Here is a 17,432-nt window from a genome sequence, read left to right on the forward strand (position 1 = left end):
CGCAGTCTCGGAAACGCCCACGTGCGCTCTGATTGGCTCAAACAACTCGCCCGGTGAACTTTTCTCACTTCCTATTGGCTCCCGCTGGTGACTGTCAGGCTGCTTCCTGCTTCACGGTGCGGTTTGTTGTTATTGAAGCGTAGCTCCTTTAAATGTGAAGGGAACTATATTGACGTTCAGAGTTGATGAAGTTGGTGAGTGTTTTATAAAAGCCTACATATTTTTCAAACAAAGTTAACTACGTGATTTGTCCGTCGAAAATGTAGTGGCGATATAGTTTGTTTTAAAAAATTGACCTCCTTTTGAATGAAGTAAGTTTAGAGTTACCTGTCGAAGGTGAATTCGCATTTCCACCCTGTTTGTCGTGGTTTTAAAACTACTCTTAATTCATTTTACAGGTTATATAATGGACTTAATTCCTTCGTGAACCCGGCTATAGAAAAAGACACGCAGAAGATGTCAGGGGCTCATGAGCAAACCAGGAAGCGACGCCCCCAAAAAATGTTCTTGATCTCGACCGACCTGAAGGTTCAGGACCAGGTGGACGGAACCATTAAGCTGCTGCGGGGGTTCATCTGCCAGGAGCAAGAGGCGGGCCGGAGCAGAGGCGACAGCTACTGGGTCAAGGTATAATAAACACACATATACTTAAAAGACAGACTATCAATTACAATGGACATAAGTGTAAGAAAGTTAAGAAAACATGAATAGTTTATCCAGTAAGCCTTTATATTTGCATGCATATAATACACTTGATCTCATATTGTACTGTATGCATGTAATATTAAGTTAGCTAATTATGCAAGCTATAGCAAACCAGACCATACTACTGTAACTTCTCCTTTTTATCAAGACAATATAATTAAGATTGTTCATAATGCATTCATACCAAGGTGCATGTAGGTTATCAGGTATTGGATGTGCACAATAAATAGATTGAACAAGAATATACTTGGGACATTTATCGTGCAGCAATGTAAAACATAGAACACACAGTCTATGATATATACCCAATTCAATTATATATTTGTATACTTTTTTATATATGTGTATGATAGGTGTGTCTATTTATCTATTGATTTGTTTATTTTATTTTATCTATTTTCTGAACTAGCTTTTTCATTTGTCCACCTTGAATCATATCGATACAGATACTTAAAAAAAACACAGAAACTCAGTTTGATGTCATACAAGATAAAATCATTTCTCACCTGTCTACAGTAACTGGCTTTTAAAAGTCTCTTGATGTAAAAGGCGGTTTAAGGTGAGAGAGCGCGACGGGCAGTTTAACACCAACCTACTACTTATTGCAATACATTTTAATCCTACAATGTGCCTTCTGTCATGCCACATGTTGTTGAGTCACCCTTTTTAAATGGTGTTCAAACTTAATCTCACTTCCTGAGTGTGGTACCCTGTGGTTCCTTCACACTCACTGCTGATTTCTTTCCACAAGCTCATATTTCTCTTTCTCTCTGCCTCCTGTTTTTCACCACAGGTGTTAGACAATGACTTAATGTTGAAAATAGAGAAGAAGTTCCTGCTGGAAATCCCGTCCGACCTCAGCGGCCTTTTGGAGGCTGTTTCTGATCCAGAGGCCCGACTAAAGCTTCTAAGTAATGCATTTAATACTAACTAGCAGTGATGATAGTGGAAGTACAAATATACAATTGTTTGGTAAAATAACATTGTGTTTTTAACCTTCCTGTTGTCCTTGGCTCAAATTTGACAAAATGTTTTTTATGTGTAAGCTACATTTGTCCACACAATGTATTATGAACACTATCATTGGGTTTTTGATTGTATTCCAATGTATAAATTAAATATGGTCTTCTGGGGTCAATTTAGTAAAAATCATCATCAACATTTTTGCCTGTTTTAACTCAGAAATTAGGTTTGATTTTGTGTTAATGAAGTCTAATGGCGCGTTTCCACTACACGGCCTCGCTCGGCCTCGCTCGGTATGGTTAGGACTGGCTCACTTTATGGCGCATTTCCATTACAGTTTAGGAACTGGGGCAGTATCTATAGTAACGCAGTGTAGGCGGAGCCGTGACGTCATCTTCAATGAGAACCACAAAACCAACATCAGCCGTTAGCTGTTAGCACTCAGAGCTCACAGCTCCTCATATATGTTCAGAAACTAGACAAAAGTTAAACAAGTACAAACCACAGACTGCCTGTGTCATGGTGAATACAGTCGCTGCTTTATTTATGTCTGTATAGGCCGTTGTTGTGAGTGTGGACGGTCGGAGCATATACTGCGTTAGCTTAGCCAATCTCCATTTAGAAAACACGCATTTTAAAAGGTGTTTCGCCTGCCGTCTGTCTGCAGACTTGACAAAGCATTAATTCATGGTTTTTACTAACCGGTATCAGTATGTTGTTACTTCGGCATCATTTTGAAACGTGTATTACAATTAAATCACGGTCAAATATGTCCATCTTGTTGTAGTTGTAGCCCCCTTGCCAGCGATGCTCTCTCTAGTTTAGCATACTCAGCCCGACTCAGCCTCGGTGTCTCTGGCCCTAGACCCACGATTTTATGAGGCCAGAAAAACTGTGAATTAGGACCCGCCGGCCGGTACTAGGCCAAGTGGAAACGCAACCAAAGACGGGCCGCTGACGTCACAGCCCTCTTAAACCGTGCTCCGCGCTGTAGTGGAAACGCGCCATTATTGACCGTCATTTCAATGAGAAGAGTACAACTAAAACCAAGTGGGTAATTATGTGCACTATAAGCTTTATAAAGAGTCACAGTTGACAGAAAGACAGCACAAGGGTTAAATGTGGAACATGTGATGTATACAGGGGCGCTCCTTTGCGAACAGGCAAGGCAGGCAACTGCTTGGGGCCCCGCACCAGAAGGGGACCCCCAAAGAAGGTAGAATAAGAAGGTCCACAGCAACGACAACACGAAACACCCTTTAATTTACTGCAACGACATGTCGCGAAACCCCCTCAAGGCGGCCCCATGCATAGCGCGCCGTAAAATGCCTTGCTCTGCTCCAGCGGGCTGTCGGCTGAGCGTGGTGAGGAAAAGCTGGTTCGAGGGGCCCCCCACGGACTCTAGGATCGCCACTGGATGTATATGATGTTAAACAACTAGCTTTGTAATGTTATATTTAGCATATCAGTTATTTCCTCCATCTGTAATAAGGTTGTCCTTTTTATTTGTATTTTCTAGGAGATCCTGGGAAGCTGCAGACTTTTGCGTCTCTGCCCGTTGATTCTCCGCTCTGGGTCCAGATCGGCCAACAGGATGAGCTGGCAGAGGCAGACCTTAAATACATCGGGCCGCGCTCAAGAGGGAGCAGCGCTGTGTATTTTGGGGTACAGCTGAAGGTAAACTTGAATCGTGGATATGAATGAATGTGACACCGCTATTGATATCAAAGTTTTAATCCCTACGATTTTAGCCCTGGGGGATTTGACAATACGGCTCTGATACGACGTTAGGTGGAGAGTGAAAGTGAAATCAATGACATTTAAAAAAACAGTAACCTTGATAACATGCATGCCTCACTTATGTGAATCCCTTGTACCAATTTGGGTAAATAATAATACAAGAACACTATAACAAAACGTTTCTATATATACATTGTTTTAGAAGTTGCAATGTGCTATAAAAATAACCAATTAAATACAAATATTTACATAAACATAAGAAGTTTCGAGTAAGAATTTACACATTGTACTTCAACATTATTAATAAGACATAATATGATAACTAATATATCAACACTGGATTTAATACCAATCAAATAAAAACAATTCCCTCTACATAGAACATGCAGTTTATTTAAATGTTGGTGAAAGCCTGTGATTGGTCAGTTCACCTGTCAGCAGCTCCTTCAGTCTCTCCCCTGTTTGTCTCCTTTAGTTATTTCAAGTGTTTCATGCTAAACGAACCCCCCCTTTTGGAAAATTCTAATCTGACCCCATGGTACCTTTTTAGTTTTCGCCGAAACTATTTCTCTTTTTTAAAATGCGCGTCTCTTCTGCAGGGCTCAGCCGCCGGTAAAGGGTCGAGCAACGGCTCCTTCAAGGGCCAGCGGCTCTTCAGCTGCCCTGAAGCCTGCGCCCTCTTCCTGCCCGTCAGCCACGTGTACGTCCGAACCTGGACCCGCAACAACGTGCAGGACGCTCAGGAGCGAGCCAAGGAGCGAGACCGCCACCGCAGCAGCCACGGCAACGGGCAACACGGCAACGGGCAACACAACAACGAGCGGCAGCATCCTCAGCATCAAGGTCGTCACATCAGTTTCCATCACCCTCGCCCCAGCAGCCCCCCCGTGGGTTTCCTCCCTCGGACAGCAGAGTCAGCACCAATCACGGCTCAGAACCAGAACCAGGTTATTATTATTACTTACAACTTTTTAACTTTTTAATGCTATTTTATTTATATTTCCGAAATACATTGCTAAATCTATCTATCTGTCTGTCTGTCTGTCTGTCTGTCTGTCTGTCTGTCTGTCTGTCTGTCTGTCTGTCTGTCTGTCTGTCTGTCTGTCTGTCTGTCTGTCTGTCTGTCTGTCTGTCTGTCTGTCTGTCTGTCTGTCTGTCTGTCTGTCCATCCATCCATCCATCCATCCATCCATCTATCTATCTATCTATCTATCTATCTATCTATCTATCTATCTATCTATCTATCTATCTATCTAATATCTATCTACTATCTATCTATCTATCTATCTATCTATCTATCTATCTATCTATCTATCTATCTATCTATCCATCCATCCATCCATCCATCCATCTACCCATCTATCTATCTTTCTTTCTTTCTTTCTTTCTTACCGGTGCAGGTCCGAGCCCCTGCATCCCCCCCTCCGCTCCATGTGGGCCAGAGGGTGATGTTCCCCATAGAGGACAACGTCTACGGGGGGGAAGTTCGCTTCTGTGGTCTGCTGCCTGGTCGCTCCTCCTCAGGGATGTACGTGGGAATTCTGCTGGTCAGTACGACACAGGAGATACAACATGTGGTTTTTGTTAATTCATAATTTTAAGTTATCTATAAATTGTATTCTGGCTTATTGGCAGCTACTTTTAAAAACACACAAAAAAGAACAAAACAGTTGAAGTTTTCTTACATTCAGGATTAAAAACAAAGCTATAAACTAAAAAACGTTACTTTCAAACTAAAAGAAAACCTTAAGGTTAAACATTTTCTTAATTTTCTTTTTCATATAATCACATTACACTTTTTTCTCTGATGCTGCAGCCACTATGTAAATATGGCTGTTTTTTGTATGTATACTTGCTAATGAACCCTTATTACCTGATTCCTTATTAGAGCCCCATACTATCTATAATGATGAGTATGTTGTGGTTGTCTCTGTGTTACAGGACGCTCCTGTGGGACAGTGGGACGGTCTTTATAAAGGAGACAAGCTCTGCAACATTCCCTCTCCGCTCTACGGAGCATTAGTGCCCATCAACAAGGTTTCCTCAGGTACGGCAACGGTTGCACAACAGCACACTCGTATTACGATACGATAGGATATACTTTATTGTCCCCGTAAGGACATTTGTTCTGGACTCCTTCCTGCAGTTCCGCATACATGTACATATACAAACATAATAAACATTAAAATACATACCCATATCATCACTCATACACCGTTTGAACAAACACAATACACAGACGCACATACTGACAATGGCCACCTATTGCACAACCCTCATGGCCAACATTTAAAAAGTATATTACATTACATGTGAATGTTAAGAAGCTTAATGGACAGAGGCAGGAATGAGTGCTCATAGCGGTTCAGCCTGATCTTGGGAACCCTGAATCTTCTGTATTGTGTTTAAAGCATTAGTGCACAGCCATTTATAACCAGGTAAAAGGTTCACTGTTGCTTACAGGGATGCTTTGGCAGAATATATGGCATCTAAAAAAACATTTGATAAAGACATTTCAGAGTTTTTTTGGTTATCTATTCCCTTTGGGACATGACCATGTATCTTTACCAGGACCCCATCATTTATTTAAAGGGGACCTATCATGCAAAATGCACTTTTTGATGTCTTTTATACATCAACATGTGTCCCCGGTGTGTCGGGGAACTCACGCAGCGTCAGAAAATAAAACCCTCTCTCTTTTCCTCCGTACCCAAATCTCTAAAAACGGGGGACCAACGGAGCTGATCCAGATTTGCGTCCGATATGACGTAATATCTGAAATGTGGACCCACGGCCCTATCAGAAAAGTTGCTATCAGAAACAATGCCCGACTGTTTTGGACGTAATATGGTCGGTGTTTACATTAGCATCGCTAACACTCAGAGCTAACCTGTACTGGAGAGCATGTGTGTGAAGAAGCAGGAAATAAAAAGGAACTCACCTTGTGGTATAACCGGCAAGAGAGAAAGCCTTTGAGCTCCATACTGTTTCAGAAACAATCCTTGATAATCCATGATATGGCGTTTCATCACGGCAGTATTTAGTTTAGGCGGTAGCTGCCGGGTCCCGCATGAGCTCAGACCCCTACTTTTTTATTTTTTAAAGCTTTATACCCAAAATCAGCACTTTAGAAACAGGAAGTGAAATAGAGGGATATGAGGCATGGCTAGAATGGGTGATCTGTTTGGTATTTTGAGTAAAACACTTCAGAGACATGTTTTTTATATATTTTTATATATCTGAGACCTATGCTATTGCCTACAAATAGCATGATAGGTGACCTTTAATCATATTTGTTTAATCCTGTAATAATGCGTGCTAGATCTGCTGGATTATTAAACCAAAGTATGCATGAAAGAGATGTATTTATACTGGTGGGAAAATTGGGTATTTATAAAAGTATTAATCAAAACATTAAAGTAAAAATGTACAATTAAGGTTAAAATTAAATAAAATGCAACAAAAATATATCGATAAACACTAAAAGTTAGTGTAAAATATGCAAAGAAAGATAGAATAAAGAATAAAATAATAAAAAAAAAAAAAAAATGTTATTATTCAATATATGCATTCATATGCATATTTAAATTTTAATTAATCAAATAATATAAAAATATATTAATTAATTCTAACCCTTCTTCCATTTTATTCCCAGATTCGAAACCCCACCGTCACACGCCGCCTCACCAAGTGACCAAATCCATCCTGAAGCCGGCGCCCCCCCCCCCCTCATTAAGCCCCTCCCCCTGTCGGTCCCCCACTCTGCGCCCAAAGTCGCCCTCATGCCCCCAGGCAAACAAGGGGTTAAAGTTCCTCCACTGCCGCCCCCCAAACCCAACAACAAGCCGCTTCTTCCCCCTCTGACCGCTCCCAAACCCCTCAGCCCAACATCACCCACCTTCACCCCCACACATACCCCCACACATACCCCTACACACACCCCCACACACACCTCCCCTGAACACTCCCATCACAATGGCGTTCACGGCCCCCCCTCCCCCTCGCTGAGGTCTCCGGTCAGCAGTGAGGCTGTGGAGGAGGATGGAGAGGCGGAGCTCGATGGGGGGCTGGAGGTGGGGTCCATGGTGGAAGTGAACGACCCGCCCCTTTTTGGGGTCATTCGCTGGATTGGACGCATCAGTGGGGTGGGAGAGCCGGTGGCAGGGATTGAGCTGGTGAGTGACAGCTCCAGCTTTTATTCAGTTGTTACAATCAGTACTATCCGAATATTAGCAAACTGCTACTCAACATTGGTTCCTGGTAATAAGAGGTAAAGGTTTTTTACAAGATGGCTTCTCATTTTTGTTATTATCAATTTATACAAACTCAAAATGCAACAATTACTTGCAACTCTAAAAGTCACTGTTCTATTGAAGTCCAGATTTGTTCACATCGCTGTCCTAGTATGCACCTGTTACTTAGTTTGAAGACAAAAGTTATATCGGGAGAAATATACAAAAGCAATGTTTGTTATTTGGAAATATAATGAATAATTGATATAGTTTATTAATCTGCTTTAACCTTAGCAGTAACAATACCATTCATGTATTCTTTGTCAGTGCCTTTATGTGTCTGCTGCTCACTCTGTGACTCGAGAGTGAAGATGGTTTATTTAGTGAAGCATTTAGTTTCTTGGAGTTCCAAATTAATCATCATTGCCATGAATAGATGAATAGATGAATGGATGAATGGATGGATGGATGGATGAATGGATGGATGGATGGATGGATGGATGGATGAATTAATGGATAGATGGATGAATGGATGAATGTTCTATATTATTTGAATGACTGATTGAACTCCAGCAGTATTATTCTAGATATGTTTTATGTGTAACTGCTATGCCTGCCATCTCTGCTCTGTGTCATTGTGTTGTCTCCTGGGTTCTGTAGTGTTCGGAGTTTGTCTTTTTATTTTCTTCCTCCCAACCCCCATCCCCTCAGGAAGCCTTTTGCCTCCTGCCAGGTCATCATTGAAAATAAGAATTTGTTCTTAATTGATTTTCCTGGCTAAATAAATGTTCTACTACTACTAAAGATTTAAACATGACAAATGAATGGAGACACGCGAAATCCGACCACTACAGCAAAGCGATGGAAAAGCCATTGCATTGAAGTGTTTGATAAAGCCTCTCTCTCTCTCTCTCTCTCTCTCTCTCTCTCTCTCTCTCTCTCTCTCTCTCTCTCTCTCTCTCTCTCTCTCTCTCTCTCTCTCTCTCTCTCTCTCTCTCTCTCTCTCTCTCTCTCTCTCTCTCTCTCTCTCTCTCAGGACCAGGATCTGTCTGCAGGGACAGACGGCAGTTACCTGGGTGAACGTCACTTCCGTTGCCCCGCCAACAAGGGGCTGTTTGTGAAGCTTCGCAACTGCAGGCGGGACTCCAGATTCCCCGCCCCCGAGACACCTGTCAATCAAGTGGAGCGATGCAACTCTATAGGTAGGGTGGCATCAATATCTTATTAGTACTAATACACCACTGTATAAACTGTAATACACATTATAGTATACATAGTAATGTGCACATTTTACATTTCAATAATTAGTTGTAATTCTTACTTAACCCAATTTGAAGTATTGTGATACTGATGTGTAATTACTGTAATAAGTAACTATAATGAGACCTCAGTTCCAATATCTAACAACTTTTAGAGAAACTATGAAATCACTTCCTCCTGCAGCCGTGACATCTGTGTGTCCTGTGTGTGTCTCTGGTGAATGATTTATTTTGTCTCACTGTGTCTCCTTTGTCTCCCAGCGTTTGCAGACTGGGGCAGTGAGCGGGTGGAGGACAACTCCCCCCCTGTGGAGGGGGAGGAGGCCGCTGAGCTCTACGAGGGCTGGAAGAGAGGCATTCAGGGACACCTCAACTCCTGCTACCTGGACGCCACGCTGTTCAGGTGACAACACAACGCTGTGTACACACTCTGGAGCAGGGGTCGGCAACCTTTTTGATATGAAGTGCCATTTATAAAAAATAAATAAATAAAAAAAAAAGTTGGGATCAGTGTGCCGACGATCGTGAACTGTCAACAGGAGGGCATACTTTAGCTGATACTGTCATATAGGGCTGCAAGATTTGGTGAAAAAGTAATATTGCGATTATTGTGGACAATAATGCGATTGTGTGTGTGTGTGTGTGTGTGTGTGTGTGTGTGTGTGTAGTCTGTTCTCCTGCTGCAGTTCTGCAGACTGGGTTCTGTTCTGGCCCTCGGAACCCGACAGCGACTCCAGCCTGGCTCAGGACCTGCTGCGCTGCGAGATCGTCAACCCGCTGAGAAGGTGGGTCAATGTCTATTTATGAATACCACAAGAACAGTCATATTACAATTGTATGTGCTACTGGTGATACACTAACAATCATCCGTATAACTACTAATAATGCTAGTTCTTCTACTGAGATTGCTACTGCTACTACATGATTAAATGTACCGTATACCTTGTTATGTTATGTGACACTGACATACTGACATATGCTTGGAGAGGGGGATGAAACTGCGATTACATTTGTAAATCTAACAATCGCAGAATTTATGACATTATAATCTGAAATTGAAGTTTTGGCCTTTTCTAAATGTGTGAGTTTGTTTTTGAAAATGTACCACTTTAATATCAGAGAACATCCACGTTTTCTTCTCATTCATTATCGACTTTGTTGATTGTGTTAAATACCACTCTCAAACATCTGTGTGTTTTTAAGGTATGGCTACGTGTGTGCCAGTAAGACGATGGCCCTGCGGCGACTGCTGGAGGCCGCCAACAGCAACATGGGCTTCACCAACCAGGAGAAAGGTGTGTGTGTGTGTGTGTGTGTGTGTGTGTGTGTGTGTGTGTGTGTGTGTGTGTGTGTGTGTGTGTGTGTGTGTGTGTGTGTGTGTGTGTGTGTGTGTGTGTGTGTGTGTGTGGTGTGTGTGTGTGTGTGTGTGTGTGTGTGTGTGTGGTGTGTGTGTGTGTGTGTGTGTGTGTGTGTGTGTGTGTGTGTGTGTGTGTGGTGTGTGTGTGTGTGTGTGTGTGTGTGTGTGTGTGTGTGTGTGTGTGTGTGTGTGTGTGTGTGTGTGTGTGTGTGTGTGTGTGTGTGTGTGTGTGTGTGTGTGTGTGTGTGTGTGTGTGTGTGTGTGTGTGTGTGTGTGTGTGTGTGTGTGTGTGTGTGTGTGTGTGTGTGTGTGTGTGTGTGTGTGTGTGTGTGTGTGTGTGTGTGTGTGTGTGATCTCACTGAGGAATGTTGTTCTGTCCGTCAGATCCTGAAGAGTTCCTCAACAAGCTTTTCCAGCTCCTCCAAGTCGAGCCGCTCCTCAAGATCAGGTAACACCACGGCCTCACACACACACACACACACACACACACACCCTGCTTCACTGTCACACACGCCAGTTGTTTCTATTATAATGCAGGCTTCTAAGTGGAATACAGTTCAAGGATCCAGCGAAAAATGTCACCATGCGTGTATTTGAGCTCTTAGTACAATGTCACATGTACTGTAAAAAATGATTGACAGACTCTCCTCCAATGTTTTATTTCCAATAACTGCATCACATGACCTGTTGAAGCATCTAAACACTCTTCATGAAATCTTCAAATTCTCTCTGTCCTTCTGTCAGATCGATGACTCAGCAGCCTCAGGAGGGTCACCTGTACCAGCTCTTCCCGCCTACACTTCCTCCTTCTCCCACCTCACCTTTACTCATCTCCCCCATCGGCTCCCCCATCCCTCTGGCCCCGCCCTCGCCCAGTCGGATGAGAGTAGCGAGTGTTCAGACGCTGCTGGAGTCTTCCTTCCTCCACGCTGGCCTCAAATTCGTCGAGGTAGCAGAAATAAAGTGTTTAAGGTCCCCTATTATACTGTTTTTCATCAATCTAGTATAGGTCTTAGATATATACAGAACATGTCTCTGATTGGCTGAAACACCAAACAGATCATTGCAGCATTACCCATAATCCCCTCTGTTTCAGCCCTGTTTCAAAAGTGCTGATTCTCTGTCTGTTACTTTAGATGAGAATAAGGAGCCCCTCCCCACGCCCCTCTGTTACCTTGGGTGCTGATTGGCTAATGGTTACACAAGACAAAAAATCGTTATGACATCATAAAGTGGCCAAAATCTGATCAGCTCATTTTCAGACAGGTTTTTATAGAAATGGATCAGGACAAAAAGAGAGAGAATCTTTGTTCCTGAAACTTTCAGAGTCTCTTTACACAGAGGGGACACATGTTGATGAAGAAGAGACATGAAGAAGAGGGGACACATGTTGATGTAGAAGAGACATGAAAGAAGAGGGGACACATGTTGATGTAGAAGAGACATGAAGAAGAGGGGACACATGTTGATGTAGAAGAGACATGAAGAAGAGGGGACACATGTTGATGTAGAAGAGACATGAAGAAGAGGGGACACATGTTGATGTAGAAGAGACATGAAGAAGAGGGGACACATGTTGATGTAGAAGAGACATGAAGAAGCGGGGACACATGTTGATGTAGAAGAGACATGAAGAAGAGGGGACACGTGTTGATGTAGAAGAGACATGAAGAAGAGGGGACACATGTTGATGTAGAAGAGACATGAAGAAGAGGGGACACATGTTGATGTAGAAGAGACATGAAGAAGAGGGGACACATGTTGATGTAGAAGAGACATGAAGAAGAGGGGACACATGTTGATGTAGAAGAGACATGAAGAAGAGGGGACACATGTTGATGTAGAAGAGACATGAAGAAGAGGGGACACATGTTGATGTAGAAGAGACATGAAGAAGAGGGACACATGCTGATGTAGAAGAGACATGAAGAAGAGGGGACACATGTTGATGTAGAAGAGACATGAAGAAGAGGGGACACGTGTTGATGTAGAAGAGACATGAAGAAGAGGGGACACATGTTGATGAAGAAGAGACATGAAGAAGAGGGGACACATGTTGATGTAGAAGAGACATGAAGAAGAGGGGGACACGTGTTGATGAAGAAGAGACATGAAGAAGAGGGGACACATGTTGATGAAGAAGAGAACATGAAGAAGAGGGGACACATGTTGATGTAGAAGAGACATGAAGAAGAGGGGACACGTGTTGATGTAGAAGAGACATGAAGAAGAGGGGACACGTGTTGATGTAGAAGAGACATGAAGAAGAGGGGACACGTGTTGATGTAGAGAGACATGAAGAAGAGGGACACATGTTGATGTAGAGGAGACATGAAGAAGAGGGGACACATGTTGATGTAGAAGAGACATGAAGAAGAGGGGACACATGTTGATGTAGAAGAGACATGAAGAAGAGGGGACACATGTTGATGTAGAAGAGACATGAAGAAGAGGGGACACATGTTGATGTAGAAGAGACATGAAGAAGAGGGGACACATGTTGATGTAGAAGAGACATGAAGAAGTGGATTTTAAATAATAGGTGATCTTTAAAATACATGACTTTTTTTTAATCTTTTGAGATTAAAGACCATGTGTATTCAATGTCCCCCCCCCCACCAGGCTCCCTCCTGCCTCTTACTGCTCATGCCTCGCTTTGGAAAGGACTTCAAAATGTTTGACGCCATCCTGCCCACCCTCAGCCTGGACATCACAGACCTGCTGGACGACAGTAAGCGCCATTTTGGGGAAATAATCTATATTTTAGTTTGTTTCTGGTTTTCAAATTGGTCTATTTGAATAGCGTGGTGCGGTGATGACATTTTTTGTCTGACTCGTAAGTTAGCATCTTAAGGGGTTCCTCACGTGAAAGAGCAAGGGGGTTTTGTCTTTGGGATTTTGGAATTTTAAGATCTTTGGCAAACACACATTTCTGATTTTTGGAGCGTTGATGCAATCGCAAGAAGTAAAAAGCTAACGTTGACTTCAAGACAAGGAACCAGAATTAGTCAAAAGCTGACTCATCCAAGCTTTAGGACTCATTCCTGCACCACTCTATTCAGATCTGGTTTTATTTTGAATCAGATGAATGTATTTAAGTGTCACCTGTGCAGAAGAACTAGCTACATTCACATGAGTTTTTGTGGACTTCATCTAGTTTCCTTTTGAACTGACTGTGTTTTTGTCTCTCTCTCTGTCCCTCTAGCTCTGAGGCAGTGCAGTATCTGTCAGGCTGTGGCTGAGTGGGAGTGTCTGCAGTGTTACGAAGACCCCGACATCACCCCCGGGCGTCTCAAACAGTACTGCAGCACCTGCAACACACAGGTACCCACCTCTAACTAGGGCTGTGCGATTATGGCGAAAATCCTAATGACGATTATTTTGGTCAATAATTGATATCACGATTATTAAAAAAACGATTATCCATTTACTTTGAAAACATCCATTTATTGAAACAAAAATGTGAACAGTATGTTTTTAACAGTTGATTACCCTGAACTTTAAGTATAATTCAACTGAAAAACCAAAAATAAAAGAAAAAAATAAATAATAATAATTACATTTTTTTTTTTTAATAAAAATAATAATCGTTTTATTTCGATTACGTTGTTTTCGTAATCGTTGCAAGCCAAAATCGTAATCGAGATTAAAATACGATTAATTGCACAGCCCTACCTCTAACCTTAGATCTGACTCTAACAAGAAGGTGTTGCAGGTTTAAAGAATATGATGTGCTCCAGGACCAATACATGGGCAAACTACTGGATCCTGTGCATCCATAACATCCTGGTGCAAAATGACATTATATTTATTTGTGTTACTTATTATTTTTAAAGCCTTTGTGGCTGCAGTGGATTGTTTGTTTGCTGACGTTATTTGGAGTGTGTTTTTGGGAGGTTAATGTGGAACACTTACCCTCAGTTTGTGCCTACAATAACATAGAGACAAGAAACAGACAACATATCATAACCTATGTGTATTTCTTTCCTCAGGTCCACAGTCACAGGAAGCGTGCGTCCCACCACCCTGTAGATGTTGCTGTCCCCGGGGGTCCGTGGACCGGCCCCCTGCTGAGCGCCCGGCAGCGGATGTCTCTGTTTGCGGTGACGTGCATCGAGACCAGCCATTACGTTAGCTTCGTCAAACACGGACCCCTCCCCACCGACTGGATGTTTTTTGACAGTATGGCAGACAGGGAAGGTAAGAGACCCTCACTGAAGTACATTATGATAAAAAAAACTATAAAAAAACGCACTGTTAAAACTAAATACTTATTTGAGATGTTGAGTGTAGCTGCGAGGAAAGCAATCACAAAGAAATGGCTCAATGATGATTGATACGATATCATTTATGAAATTAAATATTACCCCGATACGCCCTTCTTTTCTTTAACTGTTTGAATATTTTATTTAATTATCTATACTGTCAATGTTTTATATTGAAAAGAAAACACCCCATGTTCTTGTGTGCTTATTGTTGTAAGAAATAGATAAAATACGGACCACTCAAAAACTAAAACTTTTTAACTACATATGTATATGTACACTGAAGTTGAAATGTGATCCAAAACAAAAATAAAAAACCCCACTATTAAACCGTATTTTCTCTCACCCAGGTGGCCAGAACGGCTTCAACATCCCCCATGTGAAGGCGTGTCCGGAGGTGGGCCGCTTCCTCAGCCTATCAGAGCAGGAGCTGAGCAGAGTTGATCCCGCCTCCATACGGGAGTCGGCCCGCCGCCTGCTGTGTGACTCCTACATGTGTCTGTACCACAACCCCGATCTCAGCCTGTACAAGTGACACACACACAACCACACACACACACACACACACACACACACACACACACACACACACACTGATCTGAGCGTGGAACAAAACACTGTACAGCCGAACATTTTCTCCTCTGGCTATAGCCTCAGTCTGCGCCTACAATTTCCTGAAAAATAAATACCCGGTGATTCTAGTTCCAAGTATATTTGTTGTGTACAATGTACTTATATTGATGTTACTTTGTATTCATTTCTTGTGCTGGAAAAGCAGATACAGAATGCAATTCCTGGCTTCTTGCATAGAAAACAGTTATCACCTCAAGTGTTTTTTTTTTTCAAGTGACTTTCTGCATTTTTCAAAAGACAGTTGTGTATTTATTTTCCAGCAAATTGGACGAGTCGCTCTCTCTAATCTGAAAATGCATTTAGGACCTATGTACGTATTTGTGACCAAAGCTGGCTTTCCTCAGGACTGATTTTTATCTCAAATATAACAATGGGCTCAATGTCCTTGAGACCAGCAGTATGATCCAATGTGCCTAATGAACAAACAGCCTGTAGTTTAAGAGCACATACTGTATGTATTTAATGATGTGTTAGTCTGATGGGTTGCAGTACTGTTTTTTTACACCTGAGTTTACCTGTGCCTTAATATTTGCTCACACTGTGCCTGTATCATATAACACACTTTTCAATTTCAATTTGCACTGCTTCATTTACATGTCAGTATGTGTGTGTATATATCAGCTTTGTCTTAAACTGACTGTAAAGATTGCACAGAGATGTTTAAAATGTTTGTACTGTTTACAGGTTGTTTAATATAGTACAGCTACAAACAATGGGGACATTGTACAGAAATATAAATGCTTTGATGCTATTCTAGTTTGTTTATATTTCTCTTTTTTTCATTGAAATGTCTCTACAAGCTGCAACAGGGTGTCCGCGGGGTCTTAAAAAGTATTAACCGGCATTTTCCAAGGTATTACATTTTGTAGCTTGTTTTCAATAAGTATATAACTTGTCCAAAGAGGTTGTATTCTACAGTCTGCCTGAATGTAATCATTGCGTAGGTGTGTAGTGTGATTCTGTGTAGTTTATTTATGGAATCCCGTTGGGTTTGACGTCATCTGAACAGGACATCGCACGCTCACTGCTTGATAGCGCGCGAAGCTCCGTTTACGCCGGTTGTTAAACAACATCGTTATGGGGAAATGCAAGTTTGCGTCCAAATGGTTGGAAGATAAGGAGGAAGGACAATCAATACTGTATATAGTCAATGTGAGGTAAAGTGTGTCGCCAATGTAACCGGTTAAAACTCGAAGTGGCGATGAGGTCTTAAAATGTATGGAAAGGGTCTTAAAAAAGGTCTTAAAAGGTCTTACATTTGACCTCAGGATTCCTGCATATAACCTGTACAAACAAGGTACAATACGACACATACAAACAATTACACCAAATTGCAATTAAAAAATGAAATAGAAAATACCTTAATTTTGAATAATATGAACGTTTTTACCAGATTACAATAAGTAGAAGAAAAATAAACAAGGTATTATTCATTAGTTTTAAAGAAACGATATGATATTATATATACTCCTGTTCGTTTTTAATATAGTGTGAAATATCTGAAAGCCATGTTCTGTACAATTTTTTTTTAAAGCATGTTTACAGAAATAATCATGACGCAATATCCGGATGCAGCGTAACGCGTCACCTGTGCGTGCCCCGGAAACAGTGAGTGACGAATGGTCGATTTGTTCCCCAGAACAGCAAGCTACATTTTCACTAATTTAATAAAAAAACCCGATAAATAAACCATAAAGCAGTGCTTTGGATGCTCTTATAAGGTAAGATGAATGCTCAGTGACAGTGTGTTACACTTATTTTGGATATAACTTCCTGTTTGAGTTAAAAACAACGACGAAGTGTTGATAGCATCATCATTTGCATCGTGTTAACACGATTTAATGTCATTTTTTGGGGTTTGTAGTGTCATGCTAACATTGTTTTGTATTAGAGAAGAATGCACAGTTGCATCAGCTTCATTATTATCATTACACTTTGCTTATGGCAGCCTCCTTGTGGCTTTTTAATTCGTCTAACGGAGCGAGATTCAATTAAGTCAATTGTATTTAACGCATGACATTTGACCTTATGTTATTAACATATTTACAACTCCGTATTTTGGAGGTAAACACCAATATGTTATGTTGTTGTCGTGATTGAAGGTGCAAAACAATGAAAGCATTTCCCAAATATATGTAATACACGTAATTGTCATTTTAATAATATAAACATACTACTGGAATGTTGTATCCAAGGTATAAAAACGGACTATACATGAAAACATCAGGATAAACAAAGTCAAAGAATGCTAGTTATGACTTATATATGTGTTGTAATA

The 17,432-nt window shown here is 41.5% G+C and overlaps 1 protein-coding gene across 1 annotated transcript; it reads left to right on the plus strand.

The window, feature by feature from the left end:
* Nucleotides 1-86: 86 nt before the first annotated feature.
* si:cabz01101003.1 (ubiquitin carboxyl-terminal hydrolase CYLD) lies at nucleotides 87-15,910 on the plus strand. Its single transcript, XM_034145570.1, is given in 19 exon segments — nucleotides 87-194; nucleotides 399-627; nucleotides 1,499-1,616; nucleotides 3,188-3,345; nucleotides 4,008-4,355; nucleotides 4,809-4,955; nucleotides 5,350-5,455; nucleotides 7,064-7,119; nucleotides 7,122-7,583; nucleotides 8,677-8,842; nucleotides 9,161-9,302; nucleotides 9,568-9,684; nucleotides 10,103-10,194; nucleotides 10,641-10,704; nucleotides 11,001-11,205; nucleotides 12,879-12,987; nucleotides 13,462-13,580; nucleotides 14,249-14,456; nucleotides 14,872-15,910. Coding segments are annotated over 18 exon segments (2,973 nt in total). The 5' UTR covers nucleotides 87-194; nucleotides 399-456; the 3' UTR covers nucleotides 15,057-15,910.
* Nucleotides 15,911-17,432: the final 1,522 nt, after the last annotated feature.

Source organism: Trematomus bernacchii, unplaced genomic scaffold (assembly GCF_902827165.1).
Source record: "Trematomus bernacchii unplaced genomic scaffold, fTreBer1.1, whole genome shotgun sequence".
NCBI lineage: Eukaryota > Metazoa > Chordata > Actinopteri > Perciformes > Nototheniidae > Trematomus > Trematomus bernacchii.